The following is a 15,013-nucleotide window of genomic DNA, read 5'->3' on the forward strand; positions in this document are numbered from 1 at the left end:
AAGCACAGTTATGATCTTTGAAAAAGCAGTGAGGAAATTTTCCATCAACTATATTTAATACGACGCCTATATTCATTTCAGGGACAAAAAAAACCAACATAGTCCATTTGTATTGATATTTTCAAACCGATCGATTGATTTGGAGCAAATTTAATTACTCTTATTTGCAATTGGTGAGGAATCAACGGCAAGTGCAGTCTTACTTCGCAGTCAATTTACCGTTTCGCTGAAGCTGTGGGCAACACAAACTCAAAAATCAGACATCAGAAGCAGATATCTCAGTATTGGCAATGTCGTGGATACGATCGGCGGTGAGCAAGGCGGTGGAGGCGGGGAACAAGAACAACCTCACTCGCACCGTAAAAAATTACGCTGATTCCGTCGTCCAACAAGCCGGCCAAGCTGTGGCCGAGGGCGCCAAACGCTTCCAAGACCGCATTGTAAATCTCTTATACCTCAATTTTGTATAATTTCGTTTCTCGCTTAGAAAAAAAGTTTGGTTAATATCAAGCTGTTTGGAGTTTTTGCTGGACCAAAATAGTGTTTATCAGCGAAATATGGGTAGTTTGACTTTCGATTATTTAGGTTTTGCGTGTTGGCACACTATCAGGTTTCAGTTATCGATCGTTTATTATTTGAATTGGGAAAACATATACCTGAGTTTTTTTGATTGAGGTATTGCGATGGAATACGATTGTGTCTGTTGACGTTAAATGCACACTCAGTTCATTTGCTTAAAATTTCTGTTCTGTTGCAGAAATTCTTTGAAGTTGTTTAATGGAGATATTGTCTAATTGTTTGTATAGTTAACTAGGATCCGACTGTTGAGCATGTATGGAGTTGAGGAATACACATGAACCTAGAAGGGGGCTTTCTTTTTGGATTAAAATCACTCAATTGACTCAGTTTGAATTGAAAATTATAGATTATTATCTGTCCGCTACTGGAGCATAAGAAAAAAATAAAAATTGTCACTGGCTATCTATTTTGAAAAGCGGAACATGCTCAACATTTGTAGTACTAGTTCCCATGAAATTGTAAAGTCTGCAGTTGGTATTGTCAGGGTGGTCGCAATGTTAAAAGCTTCAAGCAGACTGTGAAAAGGTTAGAAGAGGCTTCCGTTTCATGTAGGGGACGTGAGAGAGCTGAGTTGATGAGAAGATGGTTAGCTGTTTTAAAAGAAATTGAAAACTCTTCAACTCTTACATTTGAAGAAAAAGAAAAGAACAGTGAGCATCTTCAACTTCATGAAGAGCCAAAGAGCCCAAGAAGACAGTCAATGGTTAGCTCTTGAGCTCTACACTACAGCTGTACTTGTTTCATGCTTGTATAGTTAAACTGATTTTATTCATTTCTCTAACATCCCATTTAAAAAAAAAAATCAGTTTCACTTTCTAAAGAATCGAAACTAACAAGCAGTAAGCTCTGTGGGACCCAGGATCATTTAGGCTGGGGTGTATGCTTTTTAAACCTATAACATCCTCAGTTTTTATCTTTTCGTTTTCTTTTCGTGCATATAATTTCAGAAATATTAGCATAATTGTGCTAGGTGGAAGATCATCCTTCATGCTTACATGTGTGATACATACTCCCTCCGTCTCAACTAAGTTGAGTCAAAACTTTTGGGCACGAAGATTAAAAAATTGTGTTGAAAAGTAGGAGACGAGTAAAGTAGGAAAGATAAAGAGAGAGTAAAGTAGGTGACGGGATAAAGTAAGAGTGATTGGATGTTTTGTTTTTTGTCAAAAAAGGAAATGACTCAACTTAGTTGAGACATCCCAAAAAGGAATATGACTCAACTTAGTTGGGACGGAGGGAGTACCATTTACTTGCCATATATGATCAAATTGGCAGTCTAGACATTAGAGCAAGGGAGGATTGATGTGTTGTCCTGGAACATCCTTAATGACTCAAAATCTGCCCATTGGGTCAATTCAGGGATCACATACATGACTTATCTCCATGACATTGGATTGTTATTGATCAGAATGGAATTTTGTACCTAGCCTTCTCCCTTCAATTTAGATAGTTAGGTTGCTTCAAAATTTTCTTCAGGTTGCTTCAAAATTTTCTTCCTGAATTACTTATCATGGAATGCTAAAAAGTGAGATACAATCGTAAAAATTTGCATTGCAAAAATAACATTAAATAATGTATGAGGTATATAAGTAATATTTGTAAATAAGTTATGATTATTTGTAATCATTCTTATAATTAGTTGGGATTTGTCAGTGACAATTGAATCTCCTGAATCACTTATCATGGATCAAATTTTTAATGTCCCCTTATTTTATTATATGGGCAGGTGTTATATTATGATTCAGATATGAGTGGTGAACCATTGACCTTCCGTGATGTATTTCTTTACAGTCAGGCTTTGGAGGGAATATCGATTTGTATGGTAAGTGAAAATCGTCCCAATTCAGTATATGGTAGTTTCAACATTATGTTTATATATTGTTAATGATCTTGTAATAATAATTTTTATGCAAACCTAAAGTTTGCTACCAAAAACAAGCCGCTATTATTGGATATGGTGTGTTTTGGCTTTTCCTGTTTTTAGGAGTAATGCATCAGTCAACATTTGTTGCCAAAGCTTGTAGTTTAATACTACTTCCGTCCACAAAAAATAGACTACAAATGGGACGGTTTTTATGCACAATTGGTAAAGTAAAAGAGAGAGAGAGAGAGAGAGAGAGAGAGAGAGAGAGAGAGAGAGAGAGAGAGAGAGAGAGGGAGAGGTGGTAGAAGTAGTGGATTGTGGAGTCCACATTATTAGTGTTAGTAGTATTTAAAACTTTCCATTTTTTCTCAAAATGGTAAAACTAGTCAACTTTTTGTGGATGGAGGTAGTATGTGGTAGGCATTATTGCTTACTATTGGTTATGGTGTGTTCCCAGTATTTATGCCTGAAGATATATTTTAACTGGCAAGAACCTTACATTTTCTGATCTGATAAGACAAGCCTAACAATTGATTATCATATCAATTGAACTATATAGTCTATATTGGTTAAAATATTTATGTATTTTGATGGATTTTATGACTTGTGCTGTCTTCTCTTTTGCTTGATTAGATTCTTGAACCTCCAAGTGAAGATGAAGTTGCTTTACTGCTTGAATTATTTGGGTAAGTTTCTCCATTATGGTAGCTAATGTGTATTTAAGTCATGCTCAGAAAGAGAGAACGCTGCCATGCTGCTCTCCATTGGAGCATATCGGCCAAATGAAAATTATACTTGGATCTGTGTATAAGACTATTAAATTGTTCACCTGCAGACACTGCCTCACAGGTGGAAAAGCAGTTCATAATGCAATAGTTAGCAGCATTCAGGATCTTGCAAAAGTTTTTTCTGGCTACCAAGATGAAGTACTGGTACTAGTTTATAACCTACCTTTCATAAAAACTCATGCACAGCATTGGAAGAAACATTAATATTTCGTTGGCATAAAAAACTGAAGCAAAGCCATAGAAGAAATTTTGGCTAATATACTACTGTTAGATAGTACTACGTTTTATCACACTGACAATGCATATTATACCCTATCAAATCAGGCACCGCTTAAAATAGCTTATCTTTAATGTTAAAAAACTGAGTTGAAGAAATACGTCTTATTCCTTCACTGAATTCAGTCTGAAATATAAGCCTCTAAAGAATCTAAATATTGTTATTTGGATAGGTGAAGAGAGAAGAGTTGCTTCAATTTGCTGAAAGAGCCATAACAGGGTTGAAAATCAATGCTGATATTCAAAGGTTTCGTCGAATACCAGTTTCATTACTTCCCCCTTCTACCTTTTCCTGTAATCTATGCCCACAAAAAGTTTTGACACACATTTGGTCCTACTACAAACAGGATTGATGCTGAAGTCTCCACACTGAAGAAACAACTTGAATCAAGAGCATCTTATAACCTTGATGGTGACAGCCTTGAAACAAACAGTAAGCAGAGCACTGCATCAACAATAGAGGTGAACATTGCTGTACCCACTCGTTATTTTTCAAATAACTGTTTCATTGGTTCCTAAGGCAGAATCTATTAAAATATAAAGTTAATTCCATGTTATTAAGGTGACAGGATAGTTATGTTATAGATGTTTTATTGCTTCTACTCCATTTGAAATATTCAGGGCTTTAGAATATTGGTAAATCTTTCAACCAGTGAATGCCATAACAGATGGTAAGCTAGTGTTAGTTTGTGCTCAAGTTAGGAATACTAAGATTTTGTATTTTTATATATTTTAAGATCTCGGTTATTACACAAAATCGATTTTGGTGGCGGCAGCTCCTTCAAATCCACAGAACTACTGCGGAATTTTATGCAAGTCATTAACTATATATATTGAATATAACTTTTAATCCTTAAAAACTCAGAAGGAATTTGATCTGTTTGTTACAATACATTTCCATGTTATCTGAAAAAGTAGTCAATTCATTGGAAGAATTATAGTTGCCAGGTGTGGTCTGTGCATATGTTTATATATGCACACACATATATCAAATGACTTAAAAGTGCACTATTTTGATTTCTTGAAATTCATGATCTTACATGTCGAGTTATCTTTTTCCTCCATCAGGCTCTTAAAGAGGCACTTGCGCACATCAGAGTGTGTTCCAGATTGGAAGCGCTTCTACTGAAAAAGAAAGCAATTAAATGTGGAGACACATCTGAAGTTCATTCTCAGAAGGTACTTACATGGACCTTCTGTTTTTACTGTTATGGTGTTAGTAAAACCATTTATTATCTCATGATAGAGTCAATCTTCTTTCCCAAATATGTGAACATTCTTCTCAGCCCACTATCTTCGCTTATATCATTATGCCTTCCTTTTCATTTTGTGATATGGATTTCATTGATGTCCATTGCTTCCTGTGGGAACTTAATAAGGTTCAGTGTATGTTGCCTCTGATATTTGTGTCTTAAGAATGCCAGGTTGATAAATTGAAGGTATTGTTGGAATCCCTGGGAAGCTCCTCTTCGAAAGCTGAGAAGCGCATTTCTGACTACAGGTATAGTACTGCATCTTACAAGTTTGTTGTCAAGTGGATTTTTTCTACAAGGTTTTATAAAAGTGAGTGGTTTCTACATATGCCTTATCAAAAGTGGGTATTTATAATTTTCACCCAGGTATCTTTGTGCTTATGTTCCTTCAGGAAGGTGCTTTGTTAGGGTAGATCTGTAGTGTTGTGCTAAATTATTTTAGATATCTCTTTTCCTTTTCATTGTACGACAATCCTTGTTACTCTCTCCATCCACGAAGAGTGTGGTCTTATTACCATTTTCATCCTTCCACCAAGAGTGTGTTATTTCCATTTTAAGTCAATCTCTTATATTTTGTGAACACTCACTCAATATTTTGTACAAAAACCCACCACTTACTCTTTACTTTTTAGTGAGCTCCAAAGCCTCTAAACCAATACTTACCCAACGGCCAATACCCCTTATGGGACCCATCTCTACTTAGATACATCTCTAATATTTCTTAAAACCGATTCCCCCTCCTCCGCACCACACTCTTCATGGACAGATGGACTATTATATTGGCACTACAATTGAAATGTTTCATTTTGCTTTGTTTTTCACAGGCTTCAGAAAGAAGATGCGTTGAAGTTCCGAGTCAGCAAAGTCAGTGAAGTTAGTGAAATTGAAAAGGTATAGGAATTTAAGAAGATGAGTGTGGTGTAAATTTTTCTTGCTTAGGTAAACTTCGGATGAGTTTTACTGAAACCCAATAGAACACAAAAAATACTTAGAAAGGGAACAACTTGAACATTTTAAAAATTAACTTACCAAAAAGTGGTGAAAAAATATTTATTCTTCTCATCAAAATGCACATCTGATGCTTCCTTCTACTAAAAGATTATGAATATTGATTGAAAATTAATATTGTTCTATTAGGATAAGTTACTAGTATAGATAAACTAAAAAAGTAAAAGATGCATGAGTTCAGTAAGTCAGCTAAAGTACTGTGAAGATCCTTATGTTATAAATATAAGCCTCTCTATTTGAAGAATCCTATACAAAATTTCTATTAATGATGCCGCACCATGCCCTCAACTTGATCTCTTATGGGATGATTCTTTGCTTTTTGTTTTTGTGTTTCAAGAATTGGATATAATACATAATAAGTTTGAGAAAATGTTGCTAGGAAGGTAACTCGAAATGATATCCTCGGAAACACTTTTGTATACCAACTGAAATCAAGTTCTGAGTTTCTAGAAGGCTTGTCTTTCTGTAGATTTAGTTATTTAGTTATTTGTTCTGGAAGAAATAGGTGAAGTTTATCATTGAGTACGGTTGACAATCATAATTTTTTTTATATAGTGTCATGGGTAGTTTTGTGATTTCTTGCATGCTAGATATGCTGATGGCTCAATTCATTTTCAGGAACTAAAAGCTGAGATATCTGATCTTGAGAAACAGAAGGGTGAACTTGAAGCTCAGTTGAAAAAGGTGATTCATAGTCCATGTGTAATAACCTAAATTCTGATGACAAACAATTAGGAGGTGTTTACTTTGAGTGATATGATGGATGGATTCATTTTGATCTTTGTTGACCATCTTATCCTTAAAATACACGATCCCATGTTTTATCAGTCTATCATATCACTCATGGTGTCTTTGTCATGCATGGTGTTTGATTTATAGATGTGTTTGTCCTGTCATGCTTGGTCATGGCTGGGAGGTGAATGAGTGTATTTAACCCATGGGAATCATGTTCCATCTGTGTCTCAGGAATTCATAAACATCAATTATGATGGTATGCAATATTCAGACTTTAAATTTTTTTTATGGTTAAATGAACATAAATTTAAAGGCCGCGCCACGGAGGACTCGAACCCGAGACCTTTGGCCTCAAGCATTATTAAAATTGGAACGATTCAGACTTTATTGTTTGTGAATGTGGTGGCTGAAAGCCCGAAAGCACCAAAATGCTGAAATATAGTGGAATCCAAAATATGATCTTGCATAGAATCAAGTTTTGGTTTCTGTCATTCTCCATCACCCCCTCTGACTCTTGGTTGGGGGATGGGTAGGTATTTATTATGAGCAACTCTTCTTGGTTTAGAAACCTTGATTCTGTTTGCATTAGAGAACTGGTTTCCATCCTCCAACTGCCAGTCTCTCCTTTATTTTGTTTTGTTTTTTAGGGTCCTTATTCTGTTGTTTAATTAAGTTCCAAACTAAATTTTTTATATTCCACTCTGTTGGATCAATAAGAATCTTAGATAAACATAATATTCATTTGCTCTTAAGATATTTTAAATTATTTTTTCCATAACTTCTTCCTATATGGATACAATCACACAAGTAGTTTATGCTTAATCTATTTTAAAATAACTTATTCTGTCGTTGGTAATCTGAACATTTTGATTATATAGGTCAATACTTCCTTGTCTGCTGTGCGAGCTCGTCTTCACAATGTAACAGAAGAGAGGGATCAATTTTTCAATGCTAATGATCAAATTGTCGCCCATGTGAAAACTAAGGTCTGCTATACCTTTCTCATGAAAGATTACATGTTCCATGAACTACTGAATCACATGGATAATACTATCAACTATACTTCAAGGATTGCCTTATCCATTTTTTGATTGTTTTGTTTAACATATCCTTACAACTCTGTAGGAGGATGAACTAGCAAAATCCATTGTGTCTTGTCGAACAGAATCAGACATTCTTAGTACGTGGCTTAACTTTTTGGAAGATACTTGGTCTCTTCAGTGTTCATATTTGGAGGCTAAGGACAAGGAAACCAAGTATGTGCATGAATTCAGTATGATTTAATGAATAGAAATCTCTGGTGTAAACACATTCATTTTAACTTCTAAAGTTAACTTATTTATGCTCTTTTTTTATATGAGCTCTATAACACTTGTATGAAAGCACACTCTGAATGGACTTTTAGGTGAATTTCATTTAAGACGATATTGTAGTATTTGATAGTCAACTGAACTCCTAGCTAGGGACCTCTAACAGAGTGTCAATTTTCAAAGAACTGCAAAGTTGTTTTTTAGTGCATATACTGCATGTTTATGTAGACACACTTACAACTTACTCTTAAAAAGCCTAGGGTATATTGATGCTCATTTTCCATTTCCTTTGCAAGTGCTGAGATCGAGAGACATGAAGATTACTTCACAGATTTGGTTAAGCAGCTGCTTTCTTCTTATGAGGTGCTTATTTTATCTACTCCTATTTATTTATTTTATTCACTGCAGTGGCATGCCAGATCTCCTTTTAACAATTGTGTGTTTGCAAACTATATATCCATCTTCTTCTGTCTCATATTGTCGCAGAAAGAGTTGAGACAACCTATTGATCGCATTGGAAAGTATGTGGAGAACTTGAAGAGCATGAGTGATGGGTATTTCCTCATTAAATTTGCGAAAGATAGTAAATATTTTAGTTTGGCTACGTGCGAGCCTAATATTTCTGAAACTGGTGACAGCTCTGAACTCACTCCTGGAACCGAAACTGGTGATTCTCAATTGGTTAATCCAAGAAGAAATCTCGAGGATGAATACCTGGATTATGAAGCTAAGGTAAACCAAAATTGATTCCTTTTGTGTACAAGTTTCTGCGATTTGATCATCCAATTGATGCCTTTAAGCTGTTTCAGAGTTCAAACCCATAATCTATGGGAGCTTCTTTTATCTGTATCCCCATGTTGGTCAACTTTTCATCGCCCTGATTTCTTTTTTTCTTAGAAGTAACTCATGAAAATATCATGCATTTGAATTTCTTCTCGATCTGTATCTTGTGTAACACCAGTAGTCGTTGGCGATTGAGTCATCAGACTTTACAAAAATTTAAGCGGTTTATCTTTTGCAACAACTTGCAGATAATAACTACTTTCAGCGTAGTGGACAACATGAGAGAGCAGTTCTACGCCCAACAAGGAAAGTTATCCAGGTCTGGCTGCTAATCAAATTTAACCACTTCAGTCCTTCCATATGTAGTACCTTGCCTCGACTCCGTCTTAAGCCTACCTCGAATATTTTTTAATTTCAGTAAAGAGAATCAGAAGGTTGAAGAGCTATTTGACAAAATTGAGAAGCTAAGAGAGGAATTCGAATCCATCGAGCGACCTACTCTTGATATTGAGAATCCCACTAAAGAGACGGATGCATCACCCAGCGAAAGCATTGCAAGCTCCTTTACAGAGCAAGCAGAAAGAGAAGTCAGTGCTGAGAAGGCTAACGAGCCGCAACGACCCTCACCTAAGTCGGAGCAGATCCAGACACTCGACCCTGAAGCAGAGTTAGCGAAACTTGAGTCTGAATTTGGAAAAGTAAATCCAGACTACTCTACCCAGGAAATCGGTGAATGGGAATTCGATGAGCTTGAGAGGGAGCTGAAATCCGGTGATTCATCAAGAAAATAGGTGTTGTCTATATTCTAGTAACACTCAATGTTGTAGAACTCTTTATGTTTTTCTCCTCGGAGTTCTTTGTATAATTCCCGTTGTTCCAAATTTTTTAATTTATGTGTACACTGTGAAATGTTTGTACTATTATGTCATCAAGATGTGTAAATCCAGCGGATGAATTGTTAACATATGTACTTATTTAAAGTGAAACTAGAGATGTGACTATTAGCCTTTCTTTTATCATGGGATGATTGCAGGTTATGTCAATATGTTAGTACAAATTATATTTATTCAAAGTGACTTCTCCAAAGGCATGATATAGTTACATTTCATTAATCAAGGCACATTATAGCCCTTTTTCGTATTCTGTAATAAATTAATAAAAGTGGTTACTTTATGGTGAGTGAAGAAATGGTCTCAATTTAAAAGTTGTGTTGTATACTGCCAAAAAAAAACGTAGTGCTCTATTTTTTACGAGTTTATGTGAATATTTGAAAAAAAATAATTTATTTTAAAGGACGGAAATATTGTTTTAGTAAAATATTTTATTACTATAAGAGAAAGTCGTATCGTATCTGATACCCGCGTGCGCTCAATATATGCCGTCAACTTTTTTCCCACAGCTCCACGTCATCAAGGGCGTTTTAGGCAATTCATTTTCATTGATCCGCAAATAATGAGTTTTCAATTTTCATGATTGTATAAATTCGCGGATATATCTGAGTCACTCAGAGCCTGTCACTACACCAAAAGCAAATTTTCTTCATTTTCTAGTTATCTCCGATATCGAAAAATGGGCAGAAAGTTCTTCGTCGGCGGCAACTGGAAATGCGTAAGTATTCGTCTCTTCGATCATCATAGAATGATTGGTTCGTTAATTCTAGATTTCCTTTTTCTTTCTACCCGATTTCGTTTCCGATCTACTGTTTAATTTAGCAGCACTCCTGCCGATTTGATGTGGATCTCCATGCTTAGGGATATTATATCTGTAGATTTTGCAGCAATAGTCGGTTGTATTGGGCGTGATCGCTGATTAGAATTCGATATCGTTTTAGCTGGGAGTGTACTGTTTGGAACCTTGAAGTTGGTTGGTTGTAGAAATGCTATTTTATTCGGATCTTAGCTGATCTCGTCTCAGTAGTAGTTTCGAAGTCGATGGAAACGAGATGAACTCACTGATTTTTTCGATGATACTATATTTTTTTCTTTGAAATGAAAGCCTGGTAGATTCGTTATCTATTGTTCTTCTTATGAAAGGCAGATTTTGCAGCATGCTAGTCTAATATGTGCTGCAACTTCCTCATACTGCATATCCTATGTTATTACTTTTGAGATTTACACTTTTTTTAAGCGTGTCTTGTAGCATTGCACAGAGCATCAGGTTAATGAATCTTATTTTCTTAATGTTTTTTCGTTATTTTTTCTTTTTACTGGAGTGATTGCTTGAATATCAGTTATTTATACTTTTATTTTGGCTGCACTTGTTTTTTTTGCTAAATGATTTCAATTTATATTTGCAGAATGGTTCTACTGAGGAAGTGAAGAAGATCGTTGCATCACTCAATGCCGCTCAAGTGCCATCCCAAGATGTTGTTGGTGAGTGTTTTGTATTAACCTGACATTTTAAAGCTTCTAGCTGATGGATATCTTAATGGTCAAGGAAATAATGAAATAATCACCGCCAGTCCACTGATTTGTTGCATACATATTCATATATGATTTCTTTCTGCTATTTCCCAGAATGGATAGGAATAAACTGTCTGCTTGTCTTGTTTCATTGACATTCATATGGTCTGTCCCATCAACTGTTTTTTCAAGTAAACATGAATATAATTTCAACACATTCTGCTTATTTTGAATCATTTTGATCTCTTCTTTCAGCCTAGGGGGACCATAGACTCATTCATAAGGAAATGTCATATGACTCAAATACAAATCCTTCTGAATGATTATTTGGGCTTATGGTCTATAACAATATGATTGAGTCGTGTGTCATCTCTTAATGATATTTGACGTACTGAAATTTTGAATAATCACATTTAGAAGAGTTGCTCCAGTTCTTATATACTCCCTCCGGCTCATAAAAATATGTTTACTTTCCATTTTCGTCCGTCCCACAAAAATATGTGCATTCCATTTTTGGAAAGTTATATCAATTTAATAATGTAGGTCCCACTATCCACTAACACTACTTTAACTACCATTCTCCTCCTCTCTCTTACTTTACCTTACCATTCTCCTCATCCCTCTTACTTTACCAATATTGTCTTAATTCTCGTGCAATATTCATTGCCCATATTTTTATGGGACGGAGGGAGTATAAAATTACCTAATAAAATTTATCCTGATATACCGAATGACATGGAAGATAATTGTGTTCTAAATATGCTAAACTGCTGGTTACATAACATTCAATAGTTGTGGGGACTGTTATGGAAAACTTAGAACCAAGACTCTTTACTTGAGGGAAATATGTTTAATCTCAAGAGATGTTTATGTATGCCTTCGTGTTGGTTTCTTCCCTGTCAACTAATTTTTTTGTTTATTGGCCGTTCATTGCAGAGGTGGTTGTCAGTCCTCCATATGTGTTTCTTCCCTTGGTAAAAGGGTCTCTGCGACCTGATTTCCATGTTGCAGCTCAGAATTGTTGGGTTAATAAAGGAGGTGCTTACACCGGTGAGGTTAGGTAAGCATCTTCTGTGATCTAATATAGCTGAAAGATTTTGCATATCCAAGTATGTTGTGGGTTTAGGAGTATGAAAATCTTCATATACTTACTCATCTTTTGTAGTGCTGAGATGCTTGTAGACCTGAACGTACCTTGGGTTATCCTTGGTCACTCTGAGAGGAGAGCTTTGTTGAATGAATCAAGTGAGGTAATATTTCTAATGAACCTTCTTAAAATTCTATGTACTTTTGTTAGTTTGTAGTATTAGATTTTTCCTCATATAATTTAATCTTGTAATTTACTGTGATTCCAGTTTGTTGGGGATAAAGTTGCGTATGCACTTTCAAAAGGTTTGAAGGTAATTGCCTGTATCGGTGAGACACTTGAACAGAGAGAAGCCGGAACAACTGTGGATGTTGTGGCTGCACAGACTAAGGCCATTGCAGGTAATGAATCTATCGGGGAAAGGTTTCCTGGTCAAGGTTTCATTTCTGGGGGATTAATTGTACAAATTTTTCTTAGACCTGATTTTATTGGGTATCATCTTGTAAAATATTAAATCAAATCAAGTACATCATGGTACACTTGGACGTCTCATTTTCAAATCAGCATGTAGTGCTTGGTTTTCCTTAATATTGTATTTCGGCCTCCTACATGTTTAACTCCATCCACTCATCCATGAACATAAATAGTGCTTTTGAGTTTTGATGAAAATTATTGTGAGGACTTCCAGCCCAGGTAACTGCTAGTTTCATAATCTCCTTGTCCTGCTAGGAGAGCTGCTATGGTTTTGACAGTGTTCAAAAAATTGTAGTATCATATAATTTGTGATGGTGAATATATTTTGGATGTTTTTGTTTATCTTGGTAGTTTTGCTCAACCTTGATAAAATGATATTCCTATCCTTCTTTCATAGGTTAATATGTTGATCGCTTGTCTTGTTTATAAAATCCATAGTCCTACCCCTATGCGACTCTTTCCTGAAACTAACTCCACTTTTACATTACAGAAAAGATTTCTGATTGGAAAAATGTTGTCTTGGCTTATGAACCTGTATGGGCTATTGGAACTGGAAAGGTTGCCTCTCCTGCTCAGGCTCAAGAAGTAAGGCTTTACAAGATCATGGTTTCCATTTGTAGAAGTCGAATGACATGAAGACGTCTAACGCCACTCAAACATATCTTGCTGTAGGTACATGTTGAGTTGAGGAAATGGCTTAAAGCCAATGTGAATGCTGATGTTGCTGCTTCAACCAGGATCATCTATGGAGGTAACAGCAACAAGCATTTAGCCAAATTCAAATATTCTCTCATAAAATATATAAGCTATTAGGTCACTAATTTTCCCTGAAAGGCTCTGGATAGCCCTGATTGTCTGTATCTCTCATAAGTCTCTTGTAAAACTTTCTTCTTAACTGGCACCATATTGATCTGATATTTTCGTGCAGGATCTGTGAATGGTGGCAACTGCAAGGAATTGGCTTCACAGCCCGATCTGGATGGTTTCCTTGTAGGTGGTGCTTCTCTCAAGGTAATCGCAACTCTTCCTTTTATTTGGCATATGTTCTGCGACCTTCCAAATTTGTACGAGTGGGACTACAGATAGAGTTGTGTGGGCGATATTCTGACATGGATTTTTTTTCAATCTGTAGCCGGAATTCATTGACATCATCAAGTCAGCTGAAACGAAGAAGAACGCATGAGTTGAAGAGTCGAGGAGAGTCAATTTTTTGAAGCCTTTGATAGGAGAGATGTAATAACTATTAGGTCGTTTGGGTCTGTTGTGCAATTTCTCTAGTTAATTGCGGCACCTGAAGTTGCTTTGACTGTACCGAATACTAATAAATCTGGCAACCATTAGCCTTGTATTGTTATTGATCAACAACTTCATATGCTTCTTCATGAATGTTTGCGTTTATGTTGATTGCGTGTTTCATTATCAATAAATTTAATCTGTCACGCACTACTCCACAAGAAATCCCTACTTGGATTTACCCTGCATATTAAACAGGATTAGATCCGTGTAAAGTAGAATTGTTTTACATGTATACTGAATTTGCTATATGAAGCGAAAAAGTGCAAGACAATTTGCCGAGGATAGAACGATTTGTATCTGCAAATGCAGTTGCGGTTCTGCACCTGAACCTGAAGCCCAGGATTTTCAAACCCACGGCCCTCACCTGCTATGACTCCATTCTTCTTATGTATTTTTGCATTTTATTACATGCTTCTATTGAATAATGTCGTTTCTGCTATGTCATTTTAAATTTTTAATGTTTGGCACACTAGCACTTTCGACAATTAATTCAATTTTATTTGGTTAAGATTAAAACCGACCTTTTTTAATAACTTATAACTCAAGTATTTATATTACCAAAAAGTTTAGAAGGAAAATTAAAAAATGAAGTTTGTACCATGTTTATATGAATCCATTATCGGCTGTTTTGAAACTTGACACCAAATGTGTAAAATTATGACCCAGCCCGGATTTTAAAATACTACTCTATTTAAATTTGATCCAAATCAGTGGTACAATTGAAAAAATGTTAAAATTATGATATACTGTAATTAATTATTTTTAAAGTTGTGTGATTGAATGTGAAACTTTATAATTTTTATATTAGCAGTTAAGTATTAAAAAAAGATTGCAAGAGTTCAAATCATCAATAAGGGTTAGGGATTGATAAAAAAGAAAGATATTAAAACATTCAATATTACGATATTTGATTCTGAATATCTCTAAATATAAAACTCAAATTATAAAACTGAAATGATTTGTTATTTTAATTCAATTCTATAAATTTCGGATACCAAATATAAATTCAATAACAAATGGATCTTACCTCCTCAGTGATTGGGTACAAATATAAGCAGTTTTAACAAAAATTTCATTGTAATACTATATTGGTGTAGGGTTGGGGAAAAATACCGAAATACCGGTCTTATCGTACTAAAAAAATACCGAATTTTTTAT

The 15,013-nt window shown here is 35.3% G+C and overlaps 2 protein-coding genes across 2 annotated transcripts; both read left to right on the forward strand.

Annotated features, from left to right (window-relative positions):
* Positions 1-44: 44 nt before the first annotated feature.
* On the forward strand, positions 45-9,615 carry LOC121806754 (myosin-10-like). The gene is made up of 18 exons (XM_042206890.1): positions 45-440; positions 1,064-1,282; positions 2,306-2,401; positions 3,077-3,129; positions 3,279-3,375; positions 3,681-3,754; positions 3,855-3,969; positions 4,576-4,686; positions 4,932-5,008; positions 5,585-5,651; positions 6,387-6,452; positions 7,382-7,489; positions 7,629-7,759; positions 8,110-8,176; positions 8,300-8,367; positions 8,452-8,545; positions 8,845-8,915; positions 9,015-9,615. The coding sequence occupies exons 1-18, from the start codon at positions 291-293 to the stop codon at positions 9,385-9,387; spliced, it is 2,037 nt and encodes a 678-aa protein (XP_042062824.1). The 5' UTR covers positions 45-290; the 3' UTR covers positions 9,388-9,615.
* A 471-nt stretch (positions 9,616-10,086) lies between these two features.
* LOC121809720 (triosephosphate isomerase, cytosolic-like) lies at positions 10,087-13,957 on the forward strand. Its single transcript, XM_042210487.1, has 9 exons — positions 10,087-10,204; positions 10,893-10,968; positions 11,935-12,058; positions 12,164-12,248; positions 12,354-12,486; positions 13,050-13,144; positions 13,232-13,310; positions 13,488-13,570; positions 13,692-13,957. The coding sequence occupies exons 1-9, from the start codon at positions 10,166-10,168 to the stop codon at positions 13,740-13,742; spliced, it is 765 nt and encodes a 254-aa protein (XP_042066421.1). The 5' UTR covers positions 10,087-10,165; the 3' UTR covers positions 13,743-13,957.
* Positions 13,958-15,013: the final 1,056 nt, after the last annotated feature.

The sequence above is a fragment of the Salvia splendens genome, chromosome 6 (assembly GCF_004379255.2).
Source record: "Salvia splendens isolate huo1 chromosome 6, SspV2, whole genome shotgun sequence".
NCBI classification, from domain to species: Eukaryota; Viridiplantae; Streptophyta; class Magnoliopsida; order Lamiales; family Lamiaceae; genus Salvia; species Salvia splendens.